The sequence below is a fragment of the Scylla paramamosain genome, unplaced genomic scaffold (genome assembly GCF_035594125.1).
Source record: "Scylla paramamosain isolate STU-SP2022 unplaced genomic scaffold, ASM3559412v1 Contig8, whole genome shotgun sequence".
Taxonomy (NCBI): domain Eukaryota; kingdom Metazoa; phylum Arthropoda; class Malacostraca; order Decapoda; family Portunidae; genus Scylla; species Scylla paramamosain.
The window spans coordinates 609,624-631,674 of NW_026973673.1; the positions used below are offsets into that span (position 1 = coordinate 609,624).

The window sequence follows — 22,051 nt, forward strand, 5'->3', positions numbered from 1 at the left end:
AGCTCACACTAAATATTAAAAAGACCATTTGTATGATGAATCGACCACTGATGTCTCAGCCACCCTTATTAACTATCAAAATTGACAATATTCCTATAAGCCAGCTCAGCGAAGTGAAATTTCTTGGAATTACTATTGATAATACCCTCAAATGGAACTCTCATATTGATACTTTGAAAACCAAACGGATCACCTGAAGATCCGCCACCCCAGCCGCACTCGGGGTGGCAGATCTTCAGGTGAGACAATCTGGGGTGGCGGATCTTCAGGTGATCCCATACTTTTAATGAAGTAAACTTTTTTCTGCATTTTTTATATCCACTCAGTTTTTTAATGCGTTCATGTTGTTAGGTTAGGTTAGGTTAGGTTAGGCTAACCTAACCTAACCTAACCTAACCAAGTGAGAGAGTCTGGGGTGGCGGATCTTCAGGTGAGACAATCTGGGGTGGCGGATCTTCAGGTGATCCCTGTGGGGTGGCGGATCTTCAGGTGATCCAACCAAACTTAGTAAAATAACAGGTCTATTGTATAGAATAAGGAATCAGCTGCCCATTGAATCTATAAAATTGATTTACATATCAACGGTACATCCACATTTGTTGTATTGTTGTGCTGTGTGGGGTGGAGCATTTAAAACTTTAATTAACAGTCTTTTTCTCACACAGAAAAAAATGCTTCGTATTATGTTCTACCGTCACCGTTATGATCACACTTCTCTCTTCACTGAACACAAAATACTTAAGCTCCATGACATCATAACATTACAGACCATTTAATTTGTACATGCATCGCTAAATTCCTTCCCTGTACACTGTGGCTTCCAACCAATAGCAAGAAACAGACAAAACCTCCGTATTCCACTGTGCCGCTGTGCCGCACCGACCATGCACAGCAGAGTGTCCTGGTGCGGGGCAGCAGGCTCTGGAACACACTGCCACAGGATATTAAAGGCATCACCCAACAGGACACTTTTAACAAAAAAATGAAAACAACACTTCTTCATAACACCCAGCAATGACAATAACTATAACTTGTGTCTAGTGATTTCAGTGCACTACACTTATTCATTTGTTATTACCCTATATATCAATGTATGTTGTTAGTATTATTGTTAATACTATTATTGTTATTAATATTACTTTTATGGTATTATTATTATTATTATTATTATTATTATTATTATTATTATTATTATTATTATTATTATTTATATTATTATTACTATTATTTATATCATTATTATTATTATTATTATTATTATTATTATTATTATTTATATTATTATTATTATTTATGTTATTATTATTATTATTTATATAATTATTATTATTATCTATATTATTATTATTATTATTATTATTATTATTATTATTATTATTATTATTTATATTATTATTATTATTTATATTATTATTATTATTATTATCATTTATATTATTATTATTATTATTATTATTATTATTATTATTATTATTATCATTTTCTACAATTTATATTATTTTAATAGACAATGACCCACATCACATGTACCTGCTCAATTTACAAATAGTAGATGGTCCGTAGTAAAGCTTCGGCTTATCGGACCATAGGCTATAAAATTGTACATATTTGTATATGAATGTTTTTCTAAGGGGCCAATAAAATATCTTGTATCTCTCTCTCTCTCTCTCTCTCTCTCTCTCTCTCTCTCTCTCTCTCTCTCTCTCTCTCTCTCTCTCTCTCTCAATGGACTGTTGAGATTACAATTTTAATTATCGTGCTGCATTTCAAAGTCTCACTTGCTCTTTTTTTCATTTTTATCCCCACAAACCATTAATTCTGACAACGACACAGCACTGACACTTGACTCAGGCAATACCCAAAGCTGTCCTGGGTGTTGCGTGGTGTGCTGCCCCCTTCAGGGCCACCACCACCACCACCACCACCACCACCACCACCACACTGCTGGTGCCTGGGCGGGGGGCGATGTCTAGCTGAGTAATGAGCGACCAGAGTGATGGATGGCGAGGGAACATGGCGGTGTGAGATCTGCCACGCCCACTCACTGCACTGCACAAAGCTGGTGTGGCAACAGTTATGGCACAAAAAAAGCAAAACATCGATCCGAAATGTTTATGAGTTTAGGAAGTGTTGAGGAAACGTCTTGTTTAGTTGAGTAATTTGGTGACGAGTTGTAATTTGTGTGGCCGCGCATACTCAAGTGGGTGGGTGGGAGGGGAGGCGGTCATTCCCACGCCCGCGACCTTATCGTGGAATTATTATTTTTTGTAAAGCTACAACACAGATCCTCTTTTACCTTCGTGAATTGTGAAAAAAAATATCTCGATTTATATGTTTGTGTGTGTGTGTGTGTGTGTGTGTGTGTGTGTGTGTGTACTGTAGATCCATAACCAGCCTCTTAAGCATAAAAAAAAGTATATCACTTATTCTTCAAAATTTCTTGAACTTTTAAAGTGTAATTAAGATTGCGGTAACAAAGATGCTCAAATGTTTTCCCAGGCGATAGTCCACGATTCTCAGGGGACGTTTTAGAGAGAGAGAGAGAGAGAGAGAGCGCCCCAGTGTTTTGCGTGGTGTAGCAGTATAGCAGTGGCTGGAGGTGAAGTGTTTCCTTTGGTGCCTTTGACAGACAGGACCTGCGGGAGGGTGAAGAGCGCAAGGAGTTGACTGATCCCAGCATGTGGACGTGCCTGAAGCCTGACCCGAGCGGGGCGCGTCTCACTCTTGACCCAGCGCAAGGCTCCGACACCGCCACCTACAAGTGCCGGGTGGACTTTGAAATGTCGTCCACCCGCTCCACCCTCGTCACCCTCACTGTGTACGGTAAGGAGAGTAAGACTAGTTCCTTCCTCCTCTTATCTCTATGTATTGATTGATTGATTGATTGATTGATTGGCCGAAGATCTCTCGGTGATGTCCTGGGAGTATTCAGTCAAATTAGGATGTTTATGATACCATTAGAGGCCTTTCAAGAGATGTGTGTGTGTGTGTGTGTGTGTGTGTCTGTGAGTGTGTGTGTGTGTGTGTGTGTGTGTGTGCGTGTGTGTCTGTGTGTGTGTGTGTGTATGTGTATGTGTAAGTGTGTGTGTGTGTGTGCGTGTGTGTGTGTGTGTGTGTGTAAGGAGAGGTGTTCTTTCATTCCCAAAAACTTTGACGCTTCCACCAGCACGGGTAAAAAATCTTTATTAGATGACCTTTAGCATCACCATCAGGGTAAATATCCTGTCATTCACCTTGCGTGTTGATACTCGTATACATGATGATTTAGCTGAATACCAAAAGCTGCAGGCGCCCACCACCACCGGCGCATTCCGCAACACCCTTGCGTCTTATCACCCACGTCTTATTCAAAGCCTGTGCGTTGAGCGGCAGGAGGCGGCGAGGCGTGACATAGCGACGCCTGATGACCCGTGGCACGAATGGCAACGTGGTGAATGGCAGTGGCAGTAGGGGCATGGGAGGGGGCGAGGGGCCTGGGAGGTGATTTGCTCCTCCGCTCATCGCCAAGTTATCGGAAACGTGTGCCGGAGACGTATGGCTTTAAGATACTCCAGCTAGAGATGCGATATGAAGCAGAATATATTGCCCCGCCAGCCGGCCAGGATGTCAATAGATGCGCCGCCAAACCCTCAAGATTCCTCACTAATATTATGTGAAGACGCTGGCCAGCTGAGGCGTGGGAGAGTGTGAGGCAGAGGGAGGGTCTCTGCCACCGCCCACCACAGACCTCATTTCATCTTCCACACCAAGACAGTTTGTTTATTCATATGTCTGGCTGTGATCACTACCGGGATTTGTAATAGATGGCATCTGGAGCTTCCACATCTTCCTCCCTTACTTTTAGTGGGTGCAAGTGTAGCAAACTCGCGCAATTGTGTCCTTGACTTGCTTCTGCTTGGGAGGAAGATATGAAGGGAAACTTTGTGCACGAACGTATTCCAATCTTGCTTCTTTTATCCTTGCTGTGTTCTAGGAGTGCGTACGTTGCAAATATAAATAGGTGACACACAACAAACATTCCTGAGGCCCCAAACTAATCAATGCATAATATAGTACTGTATATGATATTTTTATTTATTTTTTTTATAAAATATACTAGTAGATGAAGTTAACGCATCCCTGTTTGTCAGAAGGCACCGATGGTCAGCTGTGTGGCCGAGGCGTTCTTGATTTACGCAGCACAATGCTACATAATTTAAGTGCTGTCTCTCTCTTAGGCGAAATCGCTCATAACAAGTAAAATAAAAATAAAAGTTTTGGTCGCCTTAACTTAATTTTTACTTTTCTTTCCTGAAATGAGGATAAGGAAAGATACTCGAGTTGCTTGAACACTCTTAAGACCGTGCCAGCATTTGAAGACACTTTAATGTCTCCCCTGAGCAGCGTTTCTCTAAAAAGAAAATAATACATTTTTCCGCTGCGTTAATCTCTCCTCTTTTGGACCCGGGCGGTGCAGGTGAAGAGCGAGGCCGGAATAAAGGCAGAATAGACCTGGAATACTTACTGTTGCCGCGAGAGGTAATTTTTGACTCAGTTTCCCCACCACTTTAATGCCTCGACTCCAGGGTGATTTTAATGGTTTTCGTTTTGTTTCGCTACATTGCTTTGTACTCTTTTATCTTTCATCCGCCACATTTGTTAGGTTAATGATTGTTGGGGATTCCAAATGTGTAATAAACCACAAATCGTAACAGGTGTTTATTGCTTGAAGTGTTTCGACCTGCAAACATGGGCAAATCAATACACATCCACATATCATAGTACACCCAGTTCAATCCCTCACAATGGTACCAAGAAAATAACACTTCATGTAGAGATTCTGACATCCGTTACAATCATATCCCAAATATAAAAATAAAGCAACAATCAGTATACAAAATCCAACTAAACTTCACTTGTATATCACTCATAATACTCAATAAATTCCCATAATGTACTCACTTCAGTGGCCCACACTGACGCTCTTCGAATCCCCGTAGCACACCTGACATGTCACCCCAACTATCATCCAGTCCAGGGCGTCCTCACAACTCTGTCTGGCAACAATATATCCCTTGTACATTACCCTATCTTACTAATACATCCTAATTTTGTAACCTTCACCAAATTATACTAATCACAGCACATGACGGGTAAATAAACACAACTAACCTGTAGCACGGAGGACCAACCAACACACCAACCGACATGAGGTCCAGGGCGTCCCTACATTCTCCGTCTGGCAAACAATAATATCACTTGTATTACCTTAGATACTAAACACATCCTTTGCTTGTAATCTTCACCACAGTATACTAATTCACAGCACGAGGTATATAAATAAACACAACTAACCTGTAGCACAGAGGACTACCCAACACAACAACCCACAGTACATTGGTGGGCCGGCTTAGACAACCCGCCAGGCCGACCATGTTCACAGGTAGTGGGTGAAACAAAACACCACAAAGAAGCGTACCAAACTTCTCCTATTCCAATAGAACACAACTTACATTTTCTTTAACACAGATAACAAAAATATATTGTATAAATAAATAATAGATGGTTAACATATCATTTTAATGATACACTCCACCCCGACCAAAGTGAACATACAATATACACAGGTAGTACATAGAATGCTTTGGTACATGTAGATAAATCATATCTATAATGATCCTACACGCTCATCATCACTCTTGTTCTTCCTTAGGTAATAACACTATTAACCTATGCACTGACCTACTCATGACTTTGTCTGTCACCCCATCATATCCTTTACCTTCCTTGACTATCTTATACCTTAAGTCTACATCTCTTACAGCACCATCACGACCTGGATCTGCCTTTATTACTTGAGCTAATTTCCAGGTACCTCTAACTGCATTAGCATCTTGAACTAAAACCACATCACCCACTCTTACATTTCTCCTATTGGTGTGCCATTTTTGTCTTACTACCATCGTTGGAAAGAAATCTCTCTGCCATTTTCTCCAAAATGATTCAACAATTTTCTGAATAAACTCTAATCTTCTTTTATGGTCTCCATCTGAATCATATATTCCCTGTGGACATTTTACACTAGCTCGTCCAAGCAATAGATCATTAGGGCAGAGGTAATTACCAAGTTCTAAATTAAAGCAAGGTTTTACCCCTATGGGTCTTTCATTCATCATACTGGCTACATTAAATAAGGCTGTCTGAAGTTCACCAAAAGTTAATACTGAATCCCCAATTGCAATACAAAGATTTCTTTTCACTGATTTGATAAGGGATTCACTGGCACCATTGTACCATGGTGCATCACTAGGTCTATTATATTTCCAAGTAACTCCTTCATTTTTTCCAATTCTTTCAATATTCTTTCCAGCTGCTATCAGCTGGCTCCCTCTGTCAGAATACAGTATTCTGGGTGCACCCCTGACTGAGATGAATCTTTGATAAGTTGCCATGAAATCACTTGCACTATATCCTTCTGCCAAATCTACATAAACTGCCCTAGTAACTAAGCAGTTGAATATTACCCCATATACCTTACCATGAGTTCTCCTTTTAACAGTGTCCTTAATATTGAATGGTCCAAACAAATCGACAGCAGTATGATAGAATGGTGGAGTTGGCTTCATTCTTTCTTCTAACACCTGACCCATACACTGGTTCTCAGTTTGTTTTGAGAGTTTTCTACATGTGACACATTTATCTTTAATTGACTTTATTAATTTCCTGGCTCCCGGCACCCAAAACTTACTCTGTAACTTGGCCAAGGTGGTTTCAATACCTGCATGATCTCTACTATGTAAGCTGGACACATACAGTCTAGTAACTGGGTGGTTAGCTGGTATCAACATGAAGTGATCTTGATTCCAGTTTTCCTTTAACCATTTTGATATTCTTTGACCCACTAAAATTACTCCATTGTCTGTCATTATGGGGCCTAACCTTCTGTATCTGTCTTGCCAGTTAGTCATGTTACTTTGCATGGTTTTTACCCACAGTACTTCTACTTCTTCCATTTCCTCAGACGTAGGCTCCTTCAGCACAGCTTTTAAGGATTTATGTTTGAATATAGACATTATCCTACATGTAACTCTCGACAAAGTTTCATATTTGCTAAATCCTTTCACATTAATCATGCTTAAATTTCTCAGATGTCCTTTAGCAACTGTCATAGTAATGCCTATTCTATCCGGTAAGTGATCTGCACATTGCTGTTTAACTGGCCATTCTGAAATTGGCAATCTCAAAAATTCAGGCCCATGTTGCCAAGTTGAATCCTCCTTAATCTTATCTGAAGTGCATGGTCTAGAAGTTAAATCTGCCACATTCTGAACTGTGTCCACCCACCACCAATCCTTTAGATTTGTTTTCAGTTGTATTTCTGCTATGCGGACAGCCACAAAGGGCCGGAACCCATGCAATTCCTTTTGAATCTGATCTCTGACAATAGATGAATCTACAATATGGAATATGGATTCAAATTCCCAGTTGCATTCTCTCACTATAGTTTCTCTTAATCTAGCTGACAAAAGAGCTCCACAAAGTTCTAGACGAGGAATGGTCAATTGTCTCATAGGTGCTATTTTGTTTTTAGCCATGATCAAATTAGTCTGAAATTTGTTGTCATCAGTCTGCCATCTAACATACGCACATGCTCCATACGCTTGTGTGCTGCCATCAGAGAAGATCACAAGTATGGGTTTACCTGATGCATTGGCTGGTTTCAGAGGTCTCTTAAATGTGCAGTTTTCTACTCCATACAAATCAGTGAAAAAACATTTCCATTCATTTACAATATCGGCATCTAATGGTTCATCCCATTCCACTCTCTTATTTGGATCACATTTTGAGATCATAGATCTCATTAAAATTTTTGCTCTCAACACAACTGGTACAGCTAACCCCAATGGATCATAGAAGGATGCCACTTGACTTAGTATCCTTCTGCGAGTTAGCACCTCAGGGAAGTTTGGCTTAATCTCTCTATGATCCCAGTTTGGACCACTCCGGATCTTTTTAACTTTAGGAGAGAAATTTACCTTAACATTAAAAGAGAAATTATCATCCTTGGGATTCCACTTGAGCCCTAGAATTTTCTCATTGTCAGATTCCATGATGTTGATACTATGGTTCTCATGTTGCCCACTTACTATCCAATGCTTCACATGAAAGTTTCCAAGAGATATTACATGTTCTGCTCTTTGTATCAAATCAAAAGCCTTTTCTACCGTATCAATGGAATAGAGAATATCATCAACATATGTGTTGTTTACAATCATGTTATAAACTTCAGGATCTCCTTTACCAAATTTTTCTGTAGTATGCCTTAATGCTAGCACAGCTATGGTCCCACTTGGCCTATCCCCGAAAGTCACTGAGGTCAGGGCATAGTGATCAGGTGGTCTGTTACTGTTTAAATCTCTCCAAAGAAATCGGTGTGTGTGTTGGTCCAGTGTGTTGATTTTCACAGAATGATACATTTTTGATATATCACCAGTTATGGCAACCCTTTCCTGTCTAAATCTTAGCAAGACTCCAATCATGTTGTTAAGAACAACTGGCCCTTTTGCCCAAAAATCATTAAGTTTTTGTCCCATGTATGATGAAGATGAGTTAAATACAATATGCAGAGGTGTTGAAGCAGAATCTGGTTTCAATACTTCATGATGGGAAATGTAGTGAATTGGGCCATTGTATGACTGCATTTCCTCTTCACTTAATTGTCTCGCTACCCCCCTTTTCACCATGTCTTTGATTTCATTGTGATAACTCTGGGCATACTGGATATCCAATATTTTCAGTCTATTTTCTGTAGTTTTTAATCTAGCCACGGCCACTTTTACATTGTTCTTAAGATGTCTCGGGTCCCTTATCCAAGGATAGCTTGCTGTCCAATACTTCCCTTCTTCATGATATACTAATCCCTCCTCAATCAATTTCAGTTCTCTTTCTTCCTTAATATTGACACAGTCACTTACAGGACAACCCTTACACAGGCATTTAAGGCATCTTGTGTCACACTGCACCCCACTCTCCTCTAAAGCAAAGAATTTATCTAATTGTGACTTAAGTTTATCTGTAGGTTCTACCTTGATCTCATTGAGGCTTATTGAGCTTGACACCTTGTGAGTTCTCACAATCACATGGTTCGTCGTGCTCCCTGAGGCTGTTATTTTGCTGTGTCTGCCACGTATACTGAATCCAAATGGATTCTCTAGCAATTGAAGACCTTCATTAGTCTGAACAACTTTAGGCAATAATTCACTGTAATTGGCCCCAATCAGCATGTCAATCTCACCACAAGGGCAATTAATATCATGGTTTGATACTCCTACAAATAACTCCTTAACTCCTGACACATTAATTTCATTGATTTTAGCAGATATTTCCTCTATACCAATGGCATTAATTTCCCATACATGCCCAGTCCTATCAATCAGTGGTATGCAATATTCTTTGGTAGAATGATGTTCAATTACATTGCCAACCTTGATCATGGATAAATTCACATCCTTACCCTTCAAACTTAGTTTTTCTGCCATACTGTGTGTCACCAAGGTTATGTCAGAACCTGAATCCCACAGTACTGTTATAGGTTGAGTGTTACTGTACACAGTACTGATATTCAATAAGGTGTTCAGAGTGTTTGCAGATACTGTATTATGACTAGCACCTTCTTCCTGTTCAAAATGCACCAGTGGATGATGATGACGGTTACACACACCTTGACCCCTGATCCTGACATCACACAACTTGTTTGTATTACAATTCCATGCCTGATGGGATACACCCCACTTCGTCACCAATTCGGTTCGTCACCTACCCCGTTCGTCACCAAAAACCCATTTCGTCACCAACAAAATTCCGTTGTCCACCTGCGTGCAATCCGTTTCGTCACCACTAAGCATTTATTGCTTCTTTGTGTAAGAGGGGAACTAAAACGTAAAATGGAATATGTGAGTTGCCTGCATTGCCATTTAATCGTCGGTGATATCCCTCTACGTCATTATTTGTGCGTATGCTTTGACCAAACACGCACCAATCTGCTGGTGTCCATCGTCCAGTAATCCAAGTATCACGTATATATGAAATGAATATGAAAGAGAGGAAGAGTAGGAAAATAAGAAAAACAAAGTGACACACACACACACACACACACACACACACAGATGTATGAGAGTGATGGGGAGGGGAGGAAGACGGGAGGGCTGCTCTGATCACGGGAAGGACAGGGGATAGACCCATACACACGGGTGAGCAGCCATGACGAAAGTGCGAAATTATGCACACTGAATACTGAATCGGAAAAAAAGACAGATTAGCTCAAATGCTTCAAACGGTTACCTATTTGTGGATTCACGCCAGGGAAACGTTTTTGCTATCGTTAATTAACGTTTATGGGGGAGGAAGGAGGAATATATATATATACACAGAGAGAGAGAGAGAGAGAGAGAGAGAGAGAGAAATATGGGAAATGGAGGGAGGGAAAATAACTGACACCTGATAAGATAAGGACGGGCCACGGTCAGTCAGTCTCTCTCTCTCTCTCTCTCTCTCTCTCTCTCTCTCTCTCTCTCTCTCTCATTCTTTTTTTCTCATTCTCTCTCTGCTGCCGGCCCGCGGCCAGTCCCTCCCTCCCTCTCATTATCTCTTTCTTTCTCTATTCTTTCTTTCTCAGAGAGAGAGAGAGAGAGAGAGAGAGAGAGAGAGAGAGAGAGAGAGAGAGAGAGAGAGAGAGAGAGAGAGTTAGTGAAATGATAATGTTATGGCTGAAAGAAAGGCATTAACCTGTGGTCCCGTGAAACTGCCGCCGAGAGAGGTTCCTATTAAACTGACAATGTGACAGTGAGACAGTCTTATCCATTAGCTCGATGACTTGATCGGAACCATTGACGGTTTTCTCAACACCAAGTCAGACATTCACCTCAGCATGGCCTCCAGTAGTCACTCCTGTTCAGGTTGTGGGAAGGAAGTGCGACCACGGCAGCATGCTCTACTGTGTGACAACTGTCACCAGTGGAGACACAGAGTGTGTGACACAAACATGACTCAGGAGATGTACAGGTGAGAATGCAAATCATGATGGGTAGTGCGCACAAACAATGATGTCGAAGGCTGGCATAGACGCATTAACACACGCGCCAATAAACACAACATATCTATATACCTCCTCATTCCGCTTCTTCACAAAGAAGCAATGATGGTTAACTTGCAGTTGCAGTTAGTTGCTGAGCAATCCTTGAAATCCAGCACAAGAAAAGGAAACAATAAGAAGCAGGTCCATCTGTGGAAGTTGTGGGATGCCTACGAAGAGAAATCCATCACCACAACTAAATTTCTGAGAAGCTGTAAGCAGTTTATTCCTGGTCCAACATAAGAGCTGCACATGTCCTCACTGCTGTATTTTAACTTTTTCAATGTTTTAATGTTTTTAATATTTTAATGTTTTTATAGTTTTAATGTTTTAATGTTTTTAATATTTTAATGTTTTTAAAATAAAAAATATATTTTAATGTTTTTATAGTTTTAATGTTTTATTGTTTTTAATATTTTAATGTTTTTACAATAAATAAAATATTTGGTGACGAAACGGGTGTAAATGAAGGTGACGAAACGGGTTCAAAAAATGGTGACGAAACAGTTTGGTGACGAAACGGGCAGCACCCGCCTGATGATATCCCTTTAAGCATTTAAAACATATTCCATTGCTTCTAGCTAACTCAAACCTCTCCTTGTTGCTGAGATTCTTAAATTTATAACAATCAAGAGTATCATGGTTCCTGGAATTGTGAATCCAGCATCCTCCCTCATTATTTCCAGTCTTCAAGTGGGTACCTTTCACCATCTCCGTCAAATTTACAATACATGACTCTAAATCTTTATTCTTTAGTTGTTGCTCTTCCTTCATTTGTTTTATTAGTGTTACCAGATCTGACTCCATGACCTTGTCAGCTGAATTATTTACATGATGTACTGAACTTCTATCACCGCCAGTAGATCTGACACTAGAATTCATATACTCCAATACCTTTCTCTCCCTTTGCAAAAATTTCAATAAAGTGGGAAAGAGATCACTAGTAGCAGATACTTCTTCTGCCTTTATTACCCACTCCCTCTTCTGAAGTGTGGGCAACACCTTCTCAATATGACTGACTACATTAGCAATATTAAGTTCCTCATTCAAGTTTATATTTTTCAAATCTAGCCAACACTGTTCCACCTGATCCACCATCCTTATAAATCCTTTGGTATCACCTTCATTGATCCTTTTCAAAGCCCTAAGGTCACTTATTACCAAGTCCACCACCTTTCTCGCATTTCCAAACTTGTCATCTAACCTTTCAAACATCTCTTCATAATTACCTTCTGCACCTCTGACAGTCTGAAGGGCATCACCACTGAGACACATTTTCAATGCATACGCATCTTCACCATACACACTTTTGACTAGATTTTTAAAGTCCTCCTTAAAACGAGGGTACTTTCTTAAATTCCCATCAAATTTAGGAGGCTCAAATGCCTTTATCTTTACTTTAGGCTTGACACTGTTCTGTATGTTTTCAATGCTACTAATTTCTGTTAGTCTTTTCTTCATGATTCTTTCACAATCTATCATGTATTCTTCAGCCTCCTTAACTAACTTGTCTTCTAATTTATTATCACACACATATTTTAATATCACATCATTACTGTCTTCTAGGTGTTGAAAGGCCTCAGAAATCTGTTCATAGTTATTCTTCAATACTGATACTGGCTCACCTTCCCGTACACCCTCATCCAGCAGGGTCACCTTTCTTGTGAATTTCCCCTTGGCAATGGCCCTCTTCCTCTTTAACAATTCCATCTCCTCTTGCCAGCCCATTGTGGTTGAAGTCGAAATGTTGGGGATTCCAAATGTGTAATAAACCACAAATCGTAACAGGTGTTTATTGCTTGAAGTGTTTCGACCTGCAAACATGGGCAAATCAATACACATCCACATATCATAGTACACCCAGTTCAATCCCTCACAATGGTACCAAGAAAATAACACTTCATGTAGAGATTCTGACATCCGTTACAATCATATCCCAAATATAAAAATAAAGCAACAATCAGTATACAAAATCCAACTAAACTTCACTTGTATATCACTCATAATACTCAATAAATTCCCATAATGTACTCACTTCAGTGGCCCACACTGACGCTCTTCGAATCCCCGTAGCACACCTGACATGTCACCCCAACTATCATCCAGTCCAGGGCGTCCTCACAACTCTGTCTGGCAACAATATATCCCTTGTACATTACCCTATCTTACTAATACATCCTAATTTTGTAACCTTCACCAAATTATACTAATCACAGCACATGACGGGTAAATAAACACAACTAACCTGTAGCACGGAGGACCAACCAACACACCAACCGACATGAGGTCCAGGGCGTCCCTACATTCTCCGTCTGGCAAACAATAATATCACTTGTATTACCTTAGATACTAAACACATCCTTTGCTTGTAATCTTCACCACAGTATACTAATTCACAGCACGAGGTATATAAATAAACACAACTAACCTGTAGCACAGAGGACTACCCAACACAACAACCCACAGTACATTGGTGGGCCGGCTTAGACAACCCGCCAGGCCGACCATGTTCACAGGTAGTGGGTGAAACAAAACACCACAAAGAAGCGTACCAAACTTCTCCTATTCCAATAGAACACAACTTACATTTTCTTTAACACAGATAACAAAAATATATTGTATAAATAAATAATAGATGGTTAACATATCATTTTAATGATACACTCCACCCCGACCAAAGTGAACATACAATATACACAGGTAGTACATAGAATGCTTTGGTACATGTAGATAAATCATATCTATAATGATCCTACACGCTCATCATCACTCTTGTTCTTCCTTAGGTAATAACACTATTAACCTATGCACTGACCTACTCATGACTTTGTCTGTCACCCCATCATATCCTTTACCTTCCTTGACTATCTTATACCTTAAGTCTACATCTCTTACAGCACCATCACGACCTGGATCTGCCTTTATTACTTGAGCTAATTTCCAGGTACCTCTAACTGCATTAGCATCTTGAACTAAAACCACATCACCCACTCTTACATTTCTCCTATTGGTGTGCCATTTTTGTCTTACTACCATCGTTGGAAAGAAATCTCTCTGCCATTTTCTCCAAAATGATTCAACAATTTTCTGAATAAACTCTAATCTTCTTTTATGGTCTCCATCTGAATCATATATTCCCTGTGGACATTTTACACTAGCTCGTCCAAGCAATAGATCATTAGGGCAGAGGTAATTACCAAGTTCTAAATTAAAGCAAGGTTTTACCCCTATGGGTCTTTCATTCATCATACTGGCTACATTAAATAAGGCTGTCTGAAGTTCACCAAAAGTTAATACTGAATCCCCAATTGCAATACAAAGATTTCTTTTCACTGATTTGATAAGGGATTCACTGGCACCATTGTACCATGGTGCATCACTAGGTCTATTATATTTCCAAGTAACTCCTTCATTTTTTCCAATTCTTTCAATATTCTTTCCAGCTGCTATCAGCTGGCTCCCTCTGTCAGAATACAGTATTCTGGGTGCACCCCTGACTGAGATGAATCTTTGATAAGTTGCCATGAAATCACTTGCACTATATCCTTCTGCCAAATCTACATAAACTGCCCTAGTAACTAAGCAGTTGAATATTACCCCATATACCTTACCATGAGTTCTCCTTTTAACAGTGTCCTTAATATTGAATGGTCCAAACAAATCGACAGCAGTATGATAGAATGGTGGAGTTGGCTTCATTCTTTCTTCTAACACCTGACCCATACACTGGTTCTCAGTTTGTTTTGAGAGTTTTCTACATGTGACACATTTATCTTTAATTGACTTTATTAATTTCCTGGCTCCCGGCACCCAAAACTTACTCTGTAACTTGGCCAAGGTGGTTTCAATACCTGCATGATCTCTACTATGTAAGCTGGACACATACAGTCTAGTAACTGGGTGGTTAGCTGGTATCAACATGAAGTGATCTTGATTCCAGTTTTCCTTTAACCATTTTGATATTCTTTGACCCACTAAAATTACTCCATTGTCTGTCATTATGGGGCCTAACCTTCTGTATCTGTCTTGCCAGTTAGTCATGTTACTTTGCATGGTTTTTACCCACAGTACTTCTACTTCTTCCATTTCCTCAGACGTAGGCTCCTTCAGCACAGCTTTTAAGGATTTATGTTTGAATATAGACATTATCCTACATGTAACTCTCGACAAAGTTTCATATTTGCTAAATCCTTTCACATTAATCATGCTTAAATTTCTCAGATGTCCTTTAGCAACTGTCATAGTAATGCCTATTCTATCCGGTAAGTGATCTGCACATTGCTGTTTAACTGGCCATTCTGAAATTGGCAATCTCAAAAATTCAGGCCCATGTTGCCAAGTTGAATCCTCCTTAATCTTATCTGAAGTGCATGGTCTAGAAGTTAAATCTGCCACATTCTGAACTGTGTCCACCCACCACCAATCCTTTAGATTTGTTTTCAGTTGTATTTCTGCTATGCGGACAGCCACAAAGGGCCGGAACCCATGCAATTCCTTTTGAATCTGATCTCTGACAATAGATGAATCTACAATATGGAATATGGATTCAAATTCCCAGTTGCATTCTCTCACTATAGTTTCTCTTAATCTAGCTGACAAAAGAGCTCCACAAAGTTCTAGACGAGGAATGGTCAATTGTCTCATAGGTGCTATTTTGTTTTTAGCCATGATCAAATTAGTCTGAAATTTGTTGTCATCAGTCTGCCATCTAACATACGCACATGCTCCATACGCTTGTGTGCTGCCATCAGAGAAGATCACAAGTATGGGTTTACCTGATGCATTGGCTGGTTTCAGAGGTCTCTTAAATGTGCAGTTTTCTACTCCATACAAATCAGTGAAAAAACATTTCCATTCATTTACAATATCGGCATCTAATGGTTCATCCCATTCCACTCTCTTATTTGGATCACATTTTGAGATCATAGATCTCATTAAAATTTTTGCTCTCAACACAACTGGTACAGCTAACCCCAATGGATCATAGAAGGATGCCACTTGACTTAGTATCCTTCTGCGAGTTAGCACCTCAGGGAAGTTTGGCTTAATCTCTCTATGATCCCAGTTTGGACCACTCCGGATCTTTTTAACTTTAGGAGAGAAATTTACCTTAACATTAAAAGAGAAATTATCATCCTTGGGATTCCACTTGAGCCCTAGAATTTTCTCATTGTCAGATTCCATGATGTTGATACTATGGTTCTCATGTTGCCCACTTACTATCCAATGCTTCACATGAAAGTTTCCAAGAGATATTACATGTTCTGCTCTTTGTATCAAATCAAAAGCCTTTTCTACCGTATCAATGGAATAGAGAATATCATCAACATATGTGTTGTTTACAATCATGTTATAAACTTCAGGATCTCCTTTACCAAATTTTTCTGTAGTATGCCTTAATGCTAGCACAGCTATGGTCCCACTTGGCCTATCCCCGAAAGTCACTGAGGTCAGGGCATAGTGATCAGGTGGTCTGTTACTGTTTAAATCTCTCCAAAGAAATCGGTGTGTGTGTTGGTCCAGTGTGTTGATTTTCACAGAATGATACATTTTTGATATATCACCAGTTATGGCAACCCTTTCCTGTCTAAATCTTAGCAAGACTCCAATCATGTTGTTAAGAACAACTGGCCCTTTTGCCCAAAAATCATTAAGTTTTTGTCCCATGTATGATGAAGATGAGTTAAATACAATATGCAGAGGTGTTGAAGCAGAATCTGGTTTCAATACTTCATGATGGGAAATGTAGTGAATTGGGCCATTGTATGACTGCATTTCCTCTTCACTTAATTGTCTCGCTACCCCCCTTTTCACCATGTCTTTGATTTCATTGTGATAACTCTGGGCATACTGGATATCCAATATTTTCAGTCTATTTTCTGTAGTTTTTAATCTAGCCACGGCCACTTTTACATTGTTCTTAAGATGTCTCGGGTCCCTTATCCAAGGATAGCTTGCTGTCCAATACTTCCCTTCTTCATGATATACTAATCCCTCCTCAATCAATTTCAGTTCTCTTTCTTCCTTAATATTGACACAGTCACTTACAGGACAACCCTTACACAGGCATTTAAGGCATCTTGTGTCACACTGCACCCCACTCTCCTCTAAAGCAAAGAATTTATCTAATTGTGACTTAAGTTTATCTGTAGGTTCTACCTTGATCTCATTGAGGCTTATTGAGCTTGACACCTTGTGAGTTCTCACAATCACATGGTTCGTCGTGCTCCCTGAGGCTGTTATTTTGCTGTGTCTGCCACGTATACTGAATCCAAATGGATTCTCTAGCAATTGAAGACCTTCATTAGTCTGAACAACTTTAGGCAATAATTCACTGTAATTGGCCCCAATCAGCATGTCAATCTCACCACAAGGGCAATTAATATCATGGTTTGATACTCCTACAAATAACTCCTTAACTCCTGACACATTAATTTCATTGATTTTAGCAGATATTTCCTCTATACCAATGGCATTAATTTCCCATACATGCCCAGTCCTATCAATCAGTGGTATGCAATATTCTTTGGTAGAATGATGTTCAATTACATTGCCAACCTTGATCATGGATAAATTCACATCCTTACCCTTCAAACTTAGTTTTTCTGCCATACTGTGTGTCACCAAGGTTATGTCAGAACCTGAATCCCACAGTACTGTTATAGGTTGAGTGTTACTGTACACAGTACTGATATTCAATAAGGTGTTCAGAGTGTTTGCAGATACTGTATTATGACTAGCACCTTCTTCCTGTTCAAAATGCACCAGTGGATGATGATGACGGTTACACACACCTTGACCCCTGATCCTGACATCACACAACTTGTTTGTATTACAATTCCATGCCTGATGGGATACACCCCACTTCGTCACCAATTCGGTTCGTCACCTACCCCGTTCGTCACCAAAAACCCATTTCGTCACCAACAAAATTCCGTTGTCCACCTGCGTGCAATCCGTTTCGTCACCACTAAGCATTTATTGCTTCTTTGTGTAAGAGGGGAACTAAAACGTAAAATGGAATATGTGAGTTGCCTGCATTGCCATTTAATCGTCGGTGATATCCCTCTACGTCATTATTTGTGCGTATGCTTTGACCAAACACGCACCAATCTGCTGGTGTCCATCGTCCAGTAATCCAAGTATCACGTATATATGAAATGAATATGAAAGAGAGGAAGAGTAGGAAAATAAGAAAAACAAAGTGACACACACACACACACACACACACACACACAGATGTATGAGAGTGATGGGGAGGGGAGGAAGACGGGAGGGCTGCTCTGATCACGGGAAGGACAGGGGATAGACCCATACACACGGGTGAGCAGCCATGACGAAAGTGCGAAATTATGCACACTGAATACTGAATCGGAAAAAAAGACAGATTAGCTCAAATGCTTCAAACGGTTACCTATTTGTGGATTCACGCCAGGGAAACGTTTTTGCTATCGTTAATTAACGTTTATGGGGGAGGAAGGAGGAATATATATATATACACAGAGAGAGAGAGAGAGAGAGAGAGAGAGAGAGAAATATGGGAAATGGAGGGAGGGAAAATAACTGACACCTGATAAGATAAGGACGGGCCACGGTCAGTCAGTCTCTCTCTCTCTCTCTCTCTCTCTCTCTCTCTCTCTCTCTCTCTCTCTCATTCTTTTTTTCTCATTCTCTCTCTGCTGCCGGCCCGCGGCCAGTCCCTCCCTCCCTCTCATTATCTCTTTCTTTCTCTATTCTTTCTTTCTCAGAGAGAGAGAGAGAGAGAGAGAGAGAGAGAGAGAGAGAGAGAGAGAGAGAGAGAGAGAGAGAGAGTTAGTGAAATGATAATGTTATGGCTGAAAGAAAGGCATTAACCTGTGGTCCCGTGAAACTGCCGCCGAGAGAGGTTCCTATTAAACTGACAATGTGACAGTGAGACAGTCTTATCCATTAGCTCGATGACTTGATCGGAACCATTGACGGTTTTCTCAACACCAAGTCAGACATTCACCTCAGCATGGCCTCCAGTAGTCACTCCTGTTCAGGTTGTGGGAAGGAAGTGCGACCACGGCAGCATGCTCTACTGTGTGACAACTGTCACCAGTGGAGACACAGAGTGTGTGACACAAACATGACTCAGGAGATGTACAGGTGAGAATGCAAATCATGATGGGTAGTGCGCACAAACAATGATGTCGAAGGCTGGCATAGACGCATTAACACACGCGCCAATAAACACAACATATCTATATACCTCCTCATTCCGCTTCTTCACAAAGAAGCAATGATGGTTAACTTGCAGTTGCAGTTAGTTGCTGAGCAATCCTTGAAATCCAGCACAAGAAAAGGAAACAATAAGAAGCAGGTCCATCTGTGGAAGTTGTGGGATGCCTACGAAGAGAAATCCATCACCACAACTAAATTTCTGAGAAGCTGTAAGCAGTTTATTCCTGGTCCAACATAAGAGCTGCACATGTCCTCACTGCTGTATTTTAACTTTTTCAATGTTTTAATGTTTTTAATATTTTAATGTTTTTATAGTTTTAATGTTTTAATGTTTTTAATATTTTAATGTTTTTAAAATAAAAAATATATTTTAATGTTTTTATAGTTTTAATGTTTTATTGTTTTTAATATTTTAATGTTTTTACAATAAATAAAATATTTGGTGACGAAACGGGTGTAAATGAAGGTGACGAAACGGGTTCAAAAAATGGTGACGAAACAGTTTGGTGACGAAACGGGCAGCACCCGCCTGATGATATCCCTTTAAGCATTTAAAACATATTCCATTGCTTCTAGCTAACTCAAACCTCTCCTTGTTGCTGAGATTCTTAAATTTATAACAATCAAGAGTATCATGGTTCCTGGAATTGTGAATCCAGCATCCTCCCTCATTATTTCCAGTCTTCAAGTGGGTACCTTTCACCATCTCCGTCAAATTTACAATACATGACTCTAAATCTTTATTCTTTAGTTGTTGCTCTTCCTTCATTTGTTTTATTAGTGTTACCAGATCTGACTCCATGACCTTGTCAGCTGAATTATTTACATGATGTACTGAACTTCTATCACCGCCAGTAGATCTGACACTAGAATTCATATACTCCAATACCTTTCTCTCCCTTTGCAAAAATTTCAATAAAGTGGGAAAGAGATCACTAGTAGCAGATACTTCTTCTGCCTTTATTACCCACTCCCTCTTCTGAAGTGTGGGCAACACCTTCTCAATATGACTGACTACATTAGCAATATTAAGTTCCTCATTCAAGTTTATATTTTTCAAATCTAGCCAACACTGTTCCACCTGATCCACCATCCTTATAAATCCTTTGGTATCACCTTCATTGATCCTTTTCAAAGCCCTAAGGTCACTTATTACCAAGTCCACCACCTTTCTCGCATTTCCAAACTTGTCATCTAACCTTTCAAACATCTCTTCATAATTACCTTCTGCACCTCTGACAGTCTGAAGGGCATCACCACTGAGACACATTTTCAATGCATACGCATCTTCACCATACACACTTTTGACTAGATTTTTAAAGTCCTCCTTAAAACGAGGGTACTCTCTTAAATTCCCATCAAATTTAGGAGGCTCAAATGCCTTTATCTTTACTTTAGGCTTGACACTGTTCTGTATGTTTTCAATGCTACTAATTTCTGTTAGTCTTTTCTTCATGATTCTTTCACAATCTATCATGTATTCTTCAGCCTCCTTAACTAACTTGTCTTCTAATTTATTATCACACACATATTTTAATATCACATCATTACTGTCTTCTAGGTGTTGAAAGGCCTCAGAAATCTGTTCATAGTTATTCTTCAATACTGATACTGGCTCACCTTCCCGTACACCCTCATCCAGCAGGGTCACCTTTCTTGTGAATTTCCCCTTGGCAATGGCCCTCTTCCTCTTTAACAATTCCATCTCCTCTTGCCAGCCCATTGTGGTTGAAGTCGAAATGTTGGGGATTCCAAATGTGTAATAAACCACAAATCGTAACAGGTGTTTATTGCTTGAAGTGTTTCGACCTGCAAACATGGGCAAATCAATACACATCCACATATCATAGTACACCCAGTTCAATCCCTCACAATGGTACCAAGAAAATAACACTTCATGTAGAGATTCTGACATCCGTTACAATCATATCCCAAATATAAAAATAAAGCAACAATCAGTATACAAAATCCAACTAAACTTCACTTGTATATCACTCATAATACTCAATAAATTCCCATAATGTACTCACTTCAGTGGCCCACACTGACGCTCTTCGAATCCCCGTAGCACACCTGACATGTCACCCCAACTATCATCCAGTCCAGGGCGTCCTCACAACTCTGTCTGGCAACAATATATCCCTTGTACATTACCCTATCTTACTAATACATCCTAATTTTGTAACCTTCACCAAATTATACTAATCACAGCACATGACGGGTAAATAAACACAACTAACCTGTAGCACGGAGGACCAACCAACACACCAACCGACATGAGGTCCAGGGCGTCCCTACATTCTCCGTCTGGCAAACAATAATATCACTTGTATTACCTTAGATACTAAACACATCCTTTGCTTGTAATCTTCACCACAGTATACTAATTCACAGCACGAGGTATATAAATAAACACAACTAACCTGTAGCACAGAGGACTACCCAACACAACAACCCACAGTACATTGGTGGGCCGGCTTAGACAACCCGCCAGGCCGACCATGTTCACAGGTAGTGGGTGAAACAAAACACCACAAAGAAGCGTACCAAACTTCTCCTATTCCAATAGAACACAACTTACATTTTCTTTAACACAGATAACAAAAATATATTGTATAAATAAATAATAGATGGTTAACATATCATTTTAATGATACAATGATGTTTTGTGGTTCAGGTTCTCAGTTGTTTCTTTCTTAAGACTCTCTCTCTCTCTCTCTCTCTCTCTCTCTCTCT

General features: G+C 39.8%; 1 protein-coding gene and 3 long non-coding RNA genes across 11 annotated transcripts in view; 3 read left to right on the top strand and 1 right to left on the bottom strand.

Moving 5' to 3' along the window:
- LOC135096829 (uncharacterized) overlaps positions 1-4,664 on the top strand; it is a 35,295-nt gene extending 30,631 nt beyond the window's left edge. Inside the window, exons 2-3 of the long non-coding RNA XR_010265068.1 lie at positions 2,630-2,823; positions 3,354-4,664. This is a non-coding gene — a long non-coding RNA (uncharacterized LOC135096829). The remainder of the gene's footprint in view (positions 1-2,629; positions 2,824-3,353) is intronic.
- A 21-nt stretch (positions 4,665-4,685) lies between these two features.
- Positions 4,686-21,715, bottom strand: LOC135096825 (uncharacterized). 8 transcript variants are annotated; one of them, XR_010265061.1, is made up of 6 exons: positions 13,539-17,956; positions 13,356-13,422; positions 13,146-13,240; positions 12,736-12,924; positions 4,942-5,218; positions 4,686-4,720 (listed from the first exon to the last, which is right to left on the bottom strand). XR_010265061.1 is itself a non-coding variant. In XM_063998585.1 (6 exons), the coding sequence occupies exons 3-5, from the start codon at positions 21,036-21,038 to the stop codon at positions 13,147-13,149; spliced, it is 660 nt and encodes a 219-aa protein (XP_063854655.1). In that variant the 5' UTR covers positions 21,039-21,124; positions 21,346-21,440; positions 21,556-21,714; the 3' UTR covers positions 12,062-12,924; position 13,146. The 8 variants fall into 8 exon arrangements, 1 of the variants encoding a protein (XP_063854655.1); XR_010265065.1 differs by lacking the exons at positions 4,686-4,720; positions 4,942-5,218; positions 13,539-17,956 and adding exons at positions 20,540-21,124; positions 21,346-21,440; positions 21,556-21,715 and having other exon boundaries at positions 12,062-12,924; positions 13,146-13,236; XM_063998585.1 differs by lacking the exons at positions 4,686-4,720; positions 4,942-5,218; positions 13,539-17,956 and adding exons at positions 20,540-21,124; positions 21,346-21,440; positions 21,556-21,714 and having other exon boundaries at positions 12,062-12,924.
- Positions 10,580-11,490, top strand: LOC135096827 (uncharacterized). Its single transcript, XR_010265066.1, has 2 exons — positions 10,580-11,040; positions 11,192-11,490. It is a non-coding gene; the product is annotated as an uncharacterized LOC135096827 (long non-coding RNA).
- LOC135096828 (uncharacterized) lies at positions 18,782-19,690 on the top strand. Its single transcript, XR_010265067.1, has 2 exons — positions 18,782-19,240; positions 19,392-19,690. It is a non-coding gene; the product is annotated as an uncharacterized LOC135096828 (long non-coding RNA).
- Positions 21,716-22,051: the final 336 nt, after the last annotated feature.

Bases quoted from the DNA above. Each gene is read 5' to 3' on its own strand.
- LOC135096825 (XM_063998585.1), bottom strand. From the start codon at position 21,038: ATGGGCTGGCAAGAGGAGATGGAATTGTTAAAGAGGAAGAGGGCCATT. The intron at 13,423-20,539 runs GTAATTATGAAG...ATTGTTTGCCAG, and splicing joins GACTGTCAGAGGTGCAGAAG to ACGGAGAATGTAGGGACGCC. The intron at 13,241-13,355 runs GTTAGTTGTGTT...TATTGTTGCCAG, and splicing joins GTTGGTCCTCCGTGCTACAG to ACAGAGTTGTGAGGACGCCC.